The sequence below is a fragment of the Argopecten irradians genome, chromosome 12 (genome assembly GCF_041381155.1).
Source record: "Argopecten irradians isolate NY chromosome 12, Ai_NY, whole genome shotgun sequence".
In the NCBI taxonomy this organism is placed as follows: Eukaryota; Metazoa; Mollusca; class Bivalvia; order Pectinida; family Pectinidae; genus Argopecten; species Argopecten irradians.
The window spans coordinates 40,904,059-40,922,161 of record NC_091145.1 but is presented as its reverse complement, the minus strand read 5'-3'; the positions used below and the strand labels follow the sequence as shown (position 1 = coordinate 40,922,161).

General features: G+C 32.7%; 1 protein-coding gene across 4 annotated transcripts in view; it reads right to left on the bottom strand.

Moving 5' to 3' along the window:
* The window catches only part of LOC138335829 (TBC1 domain family member 30-like), a 69,476-nt gene that overhangs the window by 24,874 nt on the left and 26,499 nt on the right, over nucleotides 1-18,103 (bottom strand). For 3 of the 4 annotated variants that reach the window (XR_011210336.1, XR_011210335.1, XM_069284976.1), the window contains exon 3: nucleotides 10,800-10,927. Coding sequence is in view for 2 of the 4 variants with exons in the window: in XM_069284976.1 (XP_069141077.1) it covers nucleotides 10,800-10,927 (128 nt within the window). In the remaining 2 variants the exon portion in view is untranslated. Of the gene's footprint in view, nucleotides 1-10,799; nucleotides 10,928-15,119; nucleotides 17,867-18,103 lie in introns of those variants that run through there. The other variant, XM_069284977.1, reaches the window with a different exon arrangement.

Genomic DNA, 18,103 nt, shown 5'->3' with positions numbered 1-18,103 from the left:
AGAACTCATTCACCCCTGAAATTTCATAATGGACTGGTCTAGTCTTTGATTCAGGAGAGTCTAAATGTGTCTTCAGGGTGAATGAGTTAAACGCATCGTTGTTCTTAGCAAGGATATTTTGAAACTGCCAATGATTCTGGCTTTGTCAGCGAGATGTTAAACAATCTCCAGGTAGACATGATGTTGTATACGTACGATAGGGAGTCATACAACACACTTTTATTGAATGAAGCAAAATTGTGCTATAATACTTGATGTCAAGGTAATAAACAAACTCAAGGGAAATTGAATTGACATGTTCATAACATGATGCCATTTCTATGGAGGAGGGCTGACTCAGCGTGGTAGATTCAATAAGAGAGATATACTCCTACATAGTAAGTTAGCGTCCTACATGTACAAAATGTATGTCTGATTACACAATACCTCAATCTACAAAAAGAACACAAAAAAACAGGTTTCCCCGGGTCCCAGAGGTTGATTGCAACATTTAAAATTTAGTAACTCTATCATTGTGCTTATCATGTAGGGCCTTTAACAAACACCTGTCTATAACAAACGCCTGTCTATAACAACCACATGTCTATAACAACCATCTGTCTATAACAAACACATGTCTATAACAAACGCCTGTCTATAACAAACGCCTGTCTATAACAACCACCTGTCTATAACAACCATCTGAATATAACAAACACCTGTCTATAGCAACCACCTGTCTATAACAACCACCTGTCTATAACAACCACCTGTCTACAAAACCACCTGTCTATAACAACCACATGTCTTTATTAACCACCTGTCTATAACAACAACCTGTCTATAACAAGCACATGTCTTTGTTAACCACCTGTCTATAACAACCACCTGTCTACAAAACCACATGTCTATAACAACAACCTGTCTATAACAACCACATGTCTTTATTAACCACCTGTCTATAAAAACCACCTGTCTATAACAAACAACAACCACTGTCTATAACAACAACACATGTCTATAACAACCACCTGTCTATAACAACCATGTCTATAACAACCACATGTCTTTATTAACCACCTGTCTATAACAACCACCTGTCTATAACAACCACATGTCTTTAACAAGTACATACCTGTCTATAACAACTACCTGTCTATAACAAGCACATGTCTTTATTAACCACCTGTCTATAACAACTACCTGTCTATAACAAGTACATATACATGTCTATAACAACTACCTGTCTATAACAAGTACATATACATGTCTATAACAAGCACATGTCTTTAACAAGTACATATACATGTCTATAACAAGCACATGTCTTTAACAAGTACATGTCATTCTATAACAAGTACATGTACATGTCTATAACAAGCACATGTCTTTAACAAGTACATATACCTGTCTATAACAAGCACATGTCTATAACAAGTACATGTACATGTCTATAACAAGTACATGTACATGTCTATAACAAGTACATCATGTCTCTATAACAAGTACATGCTATAACATACAGTCTATAACAAGTACATGTACATGTCTATAACAAGTACATGTCTATAACAAGTACATATACATGTCTATAACAACTACCTGTCTATAACAAGCACATGTCTATAACAAGCACATGTCTATAACAAGTACATGTCTATTACAACTACCTGTCTATAACAAGCACATGTCTATAAAAAGTACATGTCTATAACAAGTACATATACATGTCTCTAACACTACAATAACAACTACCTGTCTATAACAAGCACATGTCTATAACAAGCACATGTCTATAACAAGTACATGTCTTTAACAAGTACATATACATGTCTATAACAAGCACATGTCTTTAACAAGTACATATACATGTCTATAACAAGCACATGTCTTAACAAGTACATATACCTGTCTATAACAAGCACATGTCTATAACAAGTACATGTAATGTCTATAACAAGCACATGTCTATAACAAGTACATATACATGTCTATAACAAGCACATGTCTATAACAAGTACATACGTACATATAACAAGCACATGTCTATAACAAGTACATATACATGTCTATAACAAGTACATGTCTATAACAAGTACATATACATGTCTATAACAAGTACATATACATGTCTATAACAAGTACATATACATGTCTATAACAAGTACATGTCTATAACAAGTACATGTCTATACATGTCTATAACAAGCACATGTCTATAACAAGCACATGTCTATAACAAGTACATATACATGTCTATAACAAGTACATGTTATACATGTCTATAACAAGTACATGTCTATAACAAGTACATGTCTATAACAAGTACAATACATGTCTATAACAACTACCTGTCTATAACAAGCACATGTCTATAACAAGTACATGTCTATAACAAGCACATGTCTATAACAAGCACATGTCTATAACAAGTACATGTCTATAACAAGTACATGTCTATAACAAGTACATATACATGTCTATAACAAGTACATGTCTATAACAAGTACATATACATGTCTATAACAAGTACATGTCTATAACAAGTACATATACATGTCTATAACAAGTACATATACATGTCTATAACAAGTACATGTCTATAACAAGTACATGTCTATAACAAGTACATGTCTATAACAAGTACATGTCTATAACAAGTACATATACATGTCTATAACAAGTACATGTCTATAACAAGTACATGTCTATAACAAGTACATGTCTATAACAAGTACATGTCTATAACAAGCACATGTCTATAACAAGTACATGTCTATAACAAGTACATGTCTATAACAAGTACATATACATGTCTATAACAAGTACATATACATGTCTATAACAAGTACATATACATGTCTATAACAAGTACATGTCTATAACAAGTACATGTCTATAACAAGTACATGTCTATAACAAGTACATGTCTATAACAAGTACATATACATGTCTATAACAAGTACATGTCTATAACAAGTACATAACAAGTACATGTCTATAACAACTACATGTCTATAACAAGTACATGTCTATAACAAGACATGTCTATAACAAGTACATGTCTATAACAAGTACATATACATGTCTATAACAAGTACATGTCTATAACAAGTACATATACATGTCTATAACAATACATGTCTATAACAAGTACATATAACAAGTGTCTATAACAATACATGTCTATAACAAGTACATGTACATGTCTATAACAAGTACATGTCTATAACAAGTACATATACATGTCTATAACAAGTACATGTCTACAACAAGTCATATACATGTCTATAACAAGTACATGTCTATAACAAGTACATATACATGTCTATAACAATACATGTCTATAACAAGACATGTCTATAACAAGTACATGTCTATAACAAGTACATGTACATGTCTATAACAAGTACATGTCTATAACAAGTCACATGTCTATAACAAGTACATGTCTATAACAAGTACATGTCTATAACAAGTACATGTCTATAACAAGTACATGTCTATAACACATGTCTATAACAAGTACATGTCTATAACAAGTACATATACATGTCTATAACAAGTACATGTCTATAACAAGTACATGTCTATAACAAGTACATGTCTATAACAAGTACATGTCTATAACAAGTACATGTAATAACAAGTACATGTCTATAACAAGTACATGTCTATAACAAGCACATGTCTATAACAAGTACATGTCTATAACAAGTACATGTCTATAACAAGTACAAGTACATGTCTATAACAAGTACATGTCTATAACAAGTACATATACATGTCTATAACAAGTACATGTCTATAACAAGTACATATACATGTCTATAACAAGTACCTGTCTATAACAAGCACATGTCTATAACAAGTACATGTACTGTCTATAACAAGTACATGTCTATAACAAGTATAACAAGTACACATGTCTATAACAAGTACATGTCTATAACAAGTACATATACATGTCTATAACAAGCACATGTCTTTAACAAGTACATATACATGTCTATAACAAGTACATATACATGTCTATAACAAGTACATGTCTATAACAAGTACATATACATGTCTATAACAAGTACATGTCTATAACAAGTACATGTCTATAACAAGTACATATACATGTCTATAACAAGTACATGTCTATAACAAGCACATGTCTATAACAAGCACATGTCTATAACAAGTACATGTCTATAACAAGTACATGTCTTTAACAAGTACATGTACATGTCTATAACAAGTACATGTCTATAACAAGTACATATACATGTCTATAACAAGTACATGTCTATAACAATAATTACATGTCTATAACAAGTACTGTCTAAACACATGTCTTAACAAGTACAATACATGTCTATAACAAGTACATATACATGTTCTATAACAAGTACATGTCTATAACAAGTACATGTCTATAACAAGTACATATACATGTCTATAACAAGTACATGTCTATAACAAGTACATATACATGTCTATAACAAGCACATGTCTATAACAAGTACATATACATGTCTATAACAAGCACATGTCTATAACAAGTAACATGTCTATAACAAGTACATGTCTATAACAAGTACATGTCTATAACAAGCACATGTCTATAACATGTACTATTCTATAACAAGTACATGTCTATAACAAGTACATATACATGTCTATAACAAGTACTGTCTATAACAAGTACATGTCTATAACAAGTACATGTACATGTCTATAACAAGTACAACATGTCTATAACAAGCACATGTCTAAAAAGAATACATGTCTATAACAAGACATGTCTATAACAAGTACATGTCTATAACAAGTACATGTCTATAACAAGTACATGTACATGTCTATAACAAGTACATGTCTTTAACAAGTACATGTCTAACAGTCATATACATGTCTATAAACAAGCACATGTCTATAACAAGTACATGTCTATAACAAGCACATGTCTATAACAAGTACATGTACATGTCTATAACAAGCACATGTCTATAACAAGTATATACATGTCTATAACAAGCACATGTCTATAACAAGTACATATACATGTCTATAACAAGTACATGTCTATAACAAGTACATATACATGTCTAAACAAACTACCTGTCTATAACAAGCACATGTCTATAACAAGCACATGTCTATAACAAGTACATATACATGTCTATAACAAGTACATGTCTATAACAAGTATCATGTCTATAACAAGCACATGTCTATAACAACACATGTCTATAACAAGTACATGTCTATAACAAGTACATGTACATGTCTATAACAAGTACATGTCTATAACAAGTACATGTCTATATAACAAGTACATGTCTATAACAAGTACATGTACATGTCTATAACAAGTACATATACATGTCTATAACAAGTACATGTCTATAACAAGTACATGTCTATAACAAGTACATGTCTATAACAAGTACATATACATGTCTATAACAAGTACATATAACAAGTACATATACATGTCTATAACAAGTACATATACATGTCTATAACAAGTACATATACATGTCTATAACAAGTACATATACATGTCTATAACAAGTACATGTCTATAACAAGTACATGTCTATAACAAGTACATATACATGTCTATAACAAGTACATGTCTATAACAAGTACATATACATGTCTATAACAAGTACATATACATGTCTATAACAAGTACATATACATGTCTATAACAAGTACATGTCTATAACAAGTACATATACATGTCTATAACAAGTACATATACATGTCTATAACAAGTATACATGTCTATAACAAGCATGTCAAACATAATACATGTCTATAACAAGTACATATACATGTCTATAACAAGTACATGTCTATAACAAGTACATATACATGTCTATAACAATACATATACATGTCTATAACAAGTACATGTCTATAACAAGTACATATACATGTCTATAACAAGTACATATACATGTCTATAACAAGTACATATACATGTCTATAACAAGTACATGTCTATAACAAGTACATGTCTTTAACAAGTACATATACATGTCTATAACAAGTACATGTCTATAACAAGTACATATACATGTCTATAACAAGTACATGTCTATAACATATGTCTATAACAAGTACATGTCTATAACAAGTACATGTCTATAACAAGTACATGTCTATAACAAGTACATGTCTATAACAAGTACATGTCTATAACAAGTAAGTCATAATACATGTCTATAACAAGACATGTACATGTCTATAACAAGTACATATACAACTGTCTATAACAAGTACATGTCTATAACAAGTAACAAGTACATGTCTATAACAAGTACATGTACATGTCTATAACAACTACCTGTCTATAACAAGTACATATACATGTCTATAACAACTACCTGTCTATAACAAGTACATATACATGTCTATAACAAGCTACCTGTCTATAACAAGTACATATACATGTCTATAACAACTACCTGTCTATAACAAGATAACATGTCTATAACAAGACATGTCTATAACAAGCACATGTCTTTAACAAGTACATATACATGTCTATAACAAGTACAAGTACATGTCTATAACAAGTACATATAACATGTCTATAACAAGTACATATACATGTCTATAACAAGTACATGTACATGTCTATAACAAGTACATGTCTATAACAATACAATGTGTCTATAACAAGTACATGTCTATAACAAGTACATGTCTATAACAAGTACATATACATGTCTATAACAAGTACATGTCTATAACAAGTACATGTCTATAACAAGTACATGTCTATAACAAGTACATATACATGTCTATAACAAGTACATATACATGTCTATAACAAGTACATGTCTATAACAAGTACATGTCTATAACAAGTACATAACACATGTCTATAACAAGTACTATAGTCTATAACAACTACTGTCTATAACAAGTACATGTCTATAACAAGCACATGTCTATAACAAGTACATGTCTATAACAAGTACATGTCTATAACAAGTACATGTCTATAACAAGTACATGTCTATAACAAGTACATATACATGTCTATAACAAGTACATGTCTATAACAAGTACATATACATGTCTATAACAAGTACATGTCTATAACAAGTACATATACATGTCTATAACAAGCACATGTCTATAACAAGTACATGTCTATAACAAGCACATGTCTATAACAAGTACATGTCTATAACAAGTACATATACATGTCTATAACAAGTACATATACATGTCTATAACAAGTACATGTCTATAACAAGTACATGTCTATGTCAATAACATATACATGTCTATAACAAGTACATGTCTATAACAAGTACATATACATGTCTATAACAAGTACATGTCTATAACAAGCACATGTCTATAACAAGTACATGTCTATAACAAGTACATGTCTATAACAAGTACATGTCTATAACAAGTACATATACATGTCTATAACAAGTACATGTCTATAACAAGTACATATACATGTCTATAACAAGTACACATGTCTATAACAAGTACATATACATGTCTATAACAAGTACATGTCTATAACAAGTACATGTCTTTAACAAGTACATATAACAAGTACATGTCTATAACAAGTACATGTCTATAACAAGTACATGTCTATGTCTATAACAAGTACATGTCTATAACAAGTACATATACATGTCTATAACAAGTACATGTCTATAACAAGTACATGTCTATAACAAGCACATGTCTATAACAAGTACATATACATGTCTATAACAAGTACATGTCTATAACAAGTACATATACATGTCTATAACAAGTACATGTCTATAACAAGTACATATACATGTCTGTCTATAACAAGTACATGTCTATAACAAGTACATGTACCTGTCTATAACAAGTACATGTCTATAACAAGTACATATACATGTCTATAACAAGTACATGTCTATAACAAGTACATATACATGTCTATAACAAGTACATGTCTATAACAAGTACATGTCTATAACAAGTACATGTCTATAACAAGTACATGTACTTCTAAACAAGCACATGTCTATAACAAGTACATGTCTATAACAAGTACATGTCTATAACAAGCACATGTCTATAACAAGTACATGTATGTCTATAACAATACATGTCTATAACAAGTACATGTACATGTCTATACATGTCTATAACAAGTACATGTCTATAACAAGTACATATACATGTCTATAACAAGTACATGTCTATAACAAGTACATATACATGTCTATAACAAGTACATGTCTATAACAAGTACATATACATGTCTATAACAAGTACATGTCTATAACAAGTACATGTCTGTCTATAACAAGTACATGTCTATAACAAGTACATGTCTATAACAAGTACATGTCTATAACAAGTACATGTCTATAACAAGTACATGTACATGTCTATAACAAGCACATGTCTATAACAAGTACATATACATGTCTATAACAAGTACATGTCTATAACAAGTACATATACATGTCTATAACAAGTACATGTCTATAACAAGTACATATACATGTCTATAACAAGTACATGTCTATAACAAGCACATGTCTATAACAAGTACATGTCTATAACAAGTACATGTCTATAACAAGTACATGTCTATAACAAGTACATATACATGTCTATAACAAGTACATGTCTATAACAAGTACATGTCTATAACAAGTACATGTCTATAACAAGTACATATACATGTCTATAACAAGCACATGTCTTTAACAAGTACATATACATGTCTATAACAAGCACATGTCTATAACAAGTACATATACATGTCTATAACAAGTACATGTCTATAACAAGTACATGTCTATAACAAGTACATATACATGTCTATAACAAGTACATGTCTATAACAAGTACATATACATGTCTATAACAAGTACATGTCTATAACAAGCACATGTCTATAACAAGTACACATGTCTATAACAAGTACATGTCTATAACAAGTACATGTCTATAACAAGTACATATACATGTCTATAACAAGTACATGTCTATAACAAGTACATATACATGTCTATAACAAGTACATGTCTATAACAAGTACATGTCTATAACAAGTACATGTCTATAACAAGTACATGTCTATAACAAGTACATGTCTATAACAAGTACATGTCTATAACAAGTACATGTCTATAACAAGTACATATACATGTCTATAACAAGTACATGTCTATAACAAGCACATGTCTATAACAAGTACATATACATGTCTATAACAAGTACATGTCTATAACAAGCACATGTCTATAACAAGTACATGTCTATAACAAGTACATGTCTATAACAAGTACATGTCTATAACAAGTACATGTACATGTCTATAACAAGTACATGTCTATAACAAGTACATATACATGTCTATAACAAGTACATGTCTATAACAAGTACATGTCTATAACAAGTACATGTCTATAACAAGTACATGTCTATAACAAGTACATATACATGTCTATAACAAGTACATATACATGTCTATAACAAGTACATGTCTATAACAAGTACATATACATGTCTATAACAAGTACATGTCTATAACAAGTACATATACATGTCTATAACAAGTACATGTCTATAACAAGTACATGTCTATAACAAGTACATGTCTATAACAAGTACAAGTACATGTCTATAACAAGTACATGTCTATAACAAGTACATATACATGTCTATAACAAGTACATGTCTATAACAAGCACATGTCTATAACAAGTACATGTCTATAACAAGTACATGTCTATAACAAGTACATGTCTATAACAAGTACATGTCTATAACAAGTACATGTCTATAACAAGTACATATATAACATGCACATGTCTATAACAAGTACATGTCTATAACAACTACCTGTCTATAACAAGTACATGTCTATAACAAGCACATGTCTATAACAAGCACATGTCTATAACAAGTACATGTCTATAACAACTACAAGTCTATAACAAGTACATGTCTATAACAAGTACATGTCTATAACAAGTACATGTCTATAACAAGTACATGTCTATAACAAGTACATATAACAAGTGTCTATAACAAGTACATATCTATAACAAGCACATGTCTATAACAAGTACATGTCTATAACAAGTACATGTCTATAACAAGTACATATACATGTCTATAACAAGTACATGTCTATAACAAGTACATATACATGTCTATAACAAGCACATGTCTATAACAAGCACATGTCTATAACAAGCACATGTCTATAACAAGTACATGTCTATAACAAGTACATATACATGTCTATAACAAGTACATGTCTATAACAAGTACATATACATGTCTATAACAAGTACATGTCTATAACAAGTACAATACATGTCTATAACAAGTACATGTCTATAACAAGTACATATACAAGTCTATAACAAGCACATGTCTATAACAAGCACATGTCTATAACAAGTACATGTCTATAACAAGCACATGTCTATAACAAGTACATGTCTATAACAAGTACATGTCTATAACAAGTACATGTCTATAACAAGCACATGTCTATAACAAGTACATATACATGTCTATAACAACTACCTGTCTATAACAAGTACATATACATGTCTATAACAAGCACATGTCTATAACAAGTACATATACATGTCTATAACAACTACCTGTCTTTAACAAACACCTCTTTATAACAACCACCTATCTATAACCCTTCTATTGCAAGTATAACATACTATCTTTAAACTTAAGAGTGAATCAGATTATGACAATTAAGTTCCATCCAGACAAAGTAATGTCAAAGTTTACATGTATGTAAAACAGACTACGGTAATAACCTTTCTGCGGAATCCATCTGGTATACCAAGTGGTAACCGAGAAACGGCTTGCATAGCATCTTTCCATTGGTCGAAGGCACTGTCACCAAGCGGAGGCTCTAGACTGAATCGCAGTCGTGTATCAATCCCTGAAAAAAATGAAAAATACATCAGTTTTTGCTGTAAATTATCAAATTAAAATCTCTTTAGCATCATTATAATTCTAGCAATGGGGTATTTTCAATGTGTCCTTTGAATTTACCAAGGCAACAAGCTAACACACCAATAGAAATACAGTCGTGAAAAACAAGTGAAATTCTCCAGGCACAGCACTCAATCTGTCTCTCATCAGCGATCATTCTTACAACAATAGGTGATTAACATTAATGGTTTCCACAGCCACTAACATGTCAATTTGTACCATAAGTCTGGAAATTCAACATTTTACATGTGGTACTTGGCTGTCTCCATCAGATATCAAATCAATGTATGCTAGCACTGGAAATCTGTATAGGCAGAACAGTCGATCATTATCTTCATAATATGCAAATAGGTGTTATTAAATACAGAATTTCAGAAAAGCGATCTTAAACAATACTGAATATCTCTATATTCCAAACTTGTACAATGTAATTACATGATGTTGAACAGTAAATAACATAACACACTTCCCTGTAGTAAAAGTTTGTTGATGTGGAACTAGAGCTATATGTAAAATTGATCTATGCAAATTTATTGAGAAAGAATTATTTTAAGGGGTGACACTAAAGTCCTGGTTAGCTATAGGTACAAGCTGTAGATGAATCAGTCTATAAATTCAAGGCTGAGCCATAGACTTTACTTTCTTTCTGTATTACAGACATAATTGCGGTGAGAGATAAGTTTTCTATGTCAAGACTGGAGAGTTGTGTTTTTAACATCTCCATGTCAGACTGGAGGATACGTGTATTTACTCCCCAGATAACCAGAGACATGTTTCTTTGTTTTATATTATGGTTCATCATTCATATGTTACTCCATTTTTTTTTTTTTTTTTTTAATGTTACATAGTTATCACACGAGCTGAAATCAAATATGCACAATTCTTCTTCATACAACCTTTACTGTACAAAAAAAAATGTTGGCATAATCACGAAATAAAAGAAAGTCATGGCCATCCTTTTAAAATGATCACTTTCGCCCTTAAGAACATTGATGTCTACAGTAACAACTCTAATCCATTGTTTTATCACTACCATGTGGCAATTTATAGTTTCATAACTCTGCCAATCCCTACTAGCACAGACTTCAATCTATATGGAAATTAGAATGCTATGAAGCCCGATAACCAGAAATTATTTTGTCAGATTTTACATATATAAATACAAATAACAAGATTATTTCGTCAGATTTTACATACATCAATACATAGAACAATATCATTTTGTCAGATTTTACATAGATCAATTTATTTTACTATCATTCCTGGTATATCTTATAGAATGGTCAGATATTTCTATAGGTTTCACTGGTTCATGTTTTTCTTGTAGAACACTAGTAAAATGTATATCATTTATCTATAAAATCTACTGGAAGGAAATTTAATGTACACAAAGCCACAAAGTATGTACTGTACATAGATTAATGTGAATCTTTGTATCATTATAGATCTGGATATAAAGACATCTTTTGTCTGCATACATAATTTATTTATTACTTAATAATCACAAAAAACCTGCCTGAATTTCCAATGAAGGTCCACTTTAAACTTAAAATGAACAAACATTTAAAGCTGTTTAGCCAAAGTTTATGTTCATTACTCAATTAGTGCATTGCCTTCCAGTATTAAATTCCAAAAGAGAGGAAAATGGTTTATATATTGTGATATTTTAGAATTAGATAACTTCCTGAAGGAGGTTCAACAAACATCTGATGATCCTCAAGATTACTTTATATTAAACAGAATGCTGTCACTGTGTACATGTGCATTTGTCCCAGTGGAAAGATAATTTCAAATTATGAAATCATTTTCAATTCATTACAAATAATTTTAGATTAATCCTGAATCATTTTCCATTATTTACAAACAATTTGGAATTAATGATGAATTATTGTAATTATTTTCCAATAATTCTGAATGGTTTTCAATTATTCTGACAGAATTGTATGAGAATCGAGGTGATTTGTTTATTTTCTTCTAGCCACGGATACTGACTTTCCACATCAGGACAACATGGTCAGTGATATAACAGTAGAGTCTGACTAACAAAGATTGTGGTCAGTGATATAACAGTAGAGTCTGACTAACAAAGACTGTGGTCAGTGATATAACAGTAGAGTCTGACTAACAAAGATTGTGGTCAGTGATATAACAGTAGAGTCTGACTAACAAAGACTGTGGTCAGTGATATAACAGTAGAGTCTGACTAACAAAGATTGTGGTCAGTGATATAACAGAAGAGTCTGACTAACAAAGACTGTGGTCAGTGATATAACAGTAGAGTCTGACTAACAAAGACTGTGGTCAGTGATATAACAGTAGAGTCTGACTAACAAAGATTGTGGTCAGTGATATAACAGTAGAGTCTGACTAACAAAGATTGTGGTCAGTGATATAACAGTAGAGTCTGACTAACAAAGACTGTGGTCAGTGATATAACAGTAGAGTCTGACTAACAAAGATTGTGGTCAGTGATATAACAGAAGAGTCTGACTAACAAAGATTGTGGTCAGTGATATAACAGTAGAGTCTGACTAACAAAGAGTCTACTAACAAAGACTGTGGTCAGTGATATAACAGTAGAGTCTGACTAACAAAGATTGTGGTCAGTGATATAACAGAAGAGTCTGACTAACAAAGACTGTGGTCAGTGATATAACAGTAGAGTCTGACTAACAAAGACTGTGGTCAGTGATATAACAGTAGAGTCTGACTAACAAAGACTGTGGTCAGTGATATAACAGTAGAGTCTGACTAACAAAGACTGTGGTCAGTGATATAACAGTAGAGTCTGACTAACAAAGACTGTGGTCAGTGATATAACAGTAGAGTCTGACTAACAAAGACTGTGGTCAGTGATATAACAGTAAAGTCTGACTAACAAAGAGTCTATTAACAAAGACTGTGGTCAGTGATATAACAGTAGAGTCTGACTAACAAAGATTGTGGTCAGTGATATAACAGTAGAGTCTGACTAACAAAGACTGTGGTCAGTGATATAACAGTAGAGTCTGACTAACAAAGACTGTGGTCAGTGATATAACAGTAGAGTCTGACTAACAAAGACTGTCACCTTTTACAATGTATATAGACGATCTCCTTTAACAATGCAGATATGAGAACAAAAATAACCAGGGTTGAACTCAGTATACCACAGTAGAACATCTGTCATATTAACTACATTGTGTACTGCTACCAATAAACATATTCCATGAATTTGTGTGACTACTTGAAAGTTGAAGACTATCTGTGTTTTGACAATTATATTTGATAATTCTTAGCTGAATTGAACAAACTACATGTACTTGCACAAGTACATGTGTACCTTCCGTTTATAGAAGAAACTACAATACTTGCTGGCATGAAACCGTTTTAGACTCCATTAAGGAACATTTTCCTTTAAACATCTACTAACACGAAAAAGATGATTTACTGTTAATGATGTAACCTTACAAATTCTAATCTTACCAAAATGTCAGACCTGATCACAACCATTGCTGCAACAACCTTAAAAAGTTTCAGATAGCAGAAGAGAATAAAACATTAACAGAGGAACTGATTTAAATTAGACTTATAACTCTGTATTGTAAAGAATCAAAGTGGGCAGAGAATTACAAGAGGCACCAGTTTTCACCCTCACAGAGTAAGAGAGAATTTTCTGTTCAGTAACAGTAACAAATACATATTTATATCCCATCCCCTCTAATGTTTACAATTCAAGGCTTTGACTTGTCGTCTTTGATAATCTTCAGCATCAAGAATTCGCTTGTTCAACTTTCGTTTGCCCCTAAACCAAACAAAGAAGCGTCACACTTTCTTTACTTACAAAACCAAGCATTACTTCTTTCAGAACATAGACCCATAGAGAGGACATTTAACTCTCCTACACACCCTACAAAAGTCACCCTCTTTTTGACTTCCATATAAACTTACAAAACCATAAAGTCTCTGATAAATCCAAATCACCAGTCTCTTTTGGGAGAGTAAATCCACCAAAGAAAAAAACAAACCTAAAAATATTATGATATCAGTCTAGTACAAGGTATTCTTTCGTTATTTTCATTGAAAAACGTTAAAAAATCAAGCACACACTAGTGTAGCTACATCCTAAAACCATTACTTCTCACCAATATAAACACTACCTGTCTTTGTCTTCAACCCACTCATCGATCGATCCGCTGGGATGGGCCGACCCATGCTGATATTGTTGAGAAATCCAAACATCACTGACGCAGGTCCTATATTTCTGTCCCACTTTTATATATAAACTACATGATATCTACAAGTGACACACTTCCCTCTGATATGTCCAGGGTATGTATGCCACCAGCCTGGTAACGACGCTAAGGCCAATATCGTGGGATAGAGAGATAAATAAGGAATATCATAAAATCAATTCCCACAAGAATACTTCAACGGTGTTTTCCATTGATGTACACGTCATAGTAAGTTTGGAGTAGCGTAGGCTGCCCAACGTATCGGATACCTGATCCCAAAGAAAACCAGAACATCCACGTACAAATGTTAAGATCCCAATGTTGTATCGCACAAATACAACGAAATCACTGACGTTTATCTACAATTCATCATATCTACAATTCATCAACGTCTGAAATTATTTAACAGCCAGTTTGGGAGAGCCGTTGATAAACTGTAACAACTTGTGTCTAGTCACATGCATTTTCAACAATGAATATGTATAAATCAGCAGTCATACACATTTTCTTCGCGTAAATCTCATTACTATTGCAGTCATATACATTTCCTTCGCGTTAATAGTTTTTTAAGGTTTTATCCTCAAGGTTAGAACTGATCGCGCGAATCAATCACTGTCCATTGACATCGAAGTTCCAAACAAACGATTTCAGATACCGTCACAGCCTACCAACGACAGACAAACGATGCCACATTCTGGCACGTGCTCTCATGCTAGCCACGTGTTCGCTCAGATTCTTCGATCACGCCAACCAAATTTCACTACTGCCTTACAATACGAAGGCTGGTTGGTATTTTGGTCGTTCAGTGCCGTACTCTGTCGGATAATTCGCTCAAGAATGTGATCGACAGATGTCCGTAGTGTCTGTACAACACCTCAATTATATCACAAGTAATGATCACCTTAGTTAGGTGTGGTACGTATCTATGGTGACAGATCTGCACAATATACTGTGATCGATCGGTCCAAAGATACCCACAGCGACTACGCACATGTGAGAATTTCGGTACAAAATACAGGAAAACCCCATATGTACGAGTCCAACCTTTGGTCTATTAACCCCCACACATTCGGGTTTTTTTAGCAGTATCGACTTTAAGAGAGTTTCGCCAACACAAAGACGGAGAATCAATGTAAAATCCCTGAACGATAATTGAAATTGATTTCCTCGGGTTATTTTCTAATGGGGAGACCTTTCCAAATCCAAAGTGTCACGCCAGGGGGTTTGTCCATAGGGTAGAGTAACGCCCACTGTCAGGGAAATGGATCCCTCTATTAGCTCTGTATTCCAAATACTATAAATGGATCCGTGTAAATTTTAAAGCAGCTTAATGTCGGGAAACTTGTTCCCCCTGTAGCTCCCTTACAACCTTTCTATAGTATGACCGTCTTACTTTTCTCTATAACGATCGATTATAAACACATTCACTTTCGACTAATCAATAGTTCCCGAACAGAATTCCTCTTTACTTCCAGAAGCCGAGTGTAGACTCTATACTTGGAGCAGTGGTTTTCCAAACACAACTATCGATATTTGAAAGTTACATTTGATATTCCAAAGACTCTGCAATAGCTTTTCATACACTAACGAGTTCGATACTATTTATCATTCCGGACAGAGTTCGATATAATAGCCACTTTTCTTAAAAAGATTTGTTTCTTTTCTTCGTAGAGTTTTACACGCGATAGGACCCGTCTCTGTCGTCGGAATATAAACACTTTGGAATGGTTCCAGTGGCACGTCCATCGACTGTGAAGGAGTTAGACCTTAGTGATAAAGACCTGCAGAATCCTAACACACAAGTATGGTGGCACTAAACTATTGGACGCGTAATCGATAGCTCAGAAATCAATATCTCGGCAAATAAGGGTGAGAGAGATTTAAGTGGGGCCATTAATTTAGGCAACAAGCATGTTCTCAGGGCATATGCTTGTTTCGTCTCTGACTGTGGTAAACTGTTAAGCCCTTGGCTAAGTGGTCGCCTCCTGATGACAAGGCTCCAGTCAAGCTAATTTCCCCTTTATAGGAAATAGCAGCCGTTAAAAACCATCGTTAAAACAAGTATCTGTCGGAAACGAACATTCCCCTGTAGACACATATATAGTTACACAGTTATTCTGTTTTGTAGTGAATCCATTTCATCAGCTTTCCTCTCTTCACCAGAATGTTTTTCATGTATCTAGAACCACGGCCAAACTGCAATATCTTGTAATAATTCCAAACTAAAATCTTGTTTTCCGTTGTCAACTCCAAGAGACGGGTTGGTAATCTGCCGAGTGAGAATTTGTTTATCCCCATTCACTCTGAATAGAACAAACTGTTTAACCATAAGGTAATAGTTATCGGGAGATAGCACAAAGTCAATATATAAGTGCCTTTACCTGTAATTACAACAACACAGGTACATACCAGGGAGTAGAACAGCGCATCTCTATAATTGATGATAACTGAGCCCTATACCTACACATATATTGTTGGATGGTACCTCGCCAATACATAACGACAGTATAGGGTTAAGCTACAACACAATCACCAACATACAAAGTCATTACATACAGATCACATCAATGCCGTTACAGATTCCTTCTAGTGAATGTTACCAACCCCGTAAATCAACGAGTTTCCAGTTATAAATACCACAGCGAAAGACAACGGCCTATCATCTACCTAACCGATATCCTGTTATTTAACGAGTAAGTTTATGACAGTTTGTATGATAGTGAGAACACATGTTGACACTAACAGAGCTGACTTATTTACATACCGTGCTTTGTGACAAACATCCTCAACCCTAGATGTAGGGGTTGACTCCAAACTGCGAGTATATCTACGTCACAGAACCAACATTGTCAGTCTATTTTAATAACACCGGTCAACGGGATTATACGGTCAGTAAAAGATCGATAGTG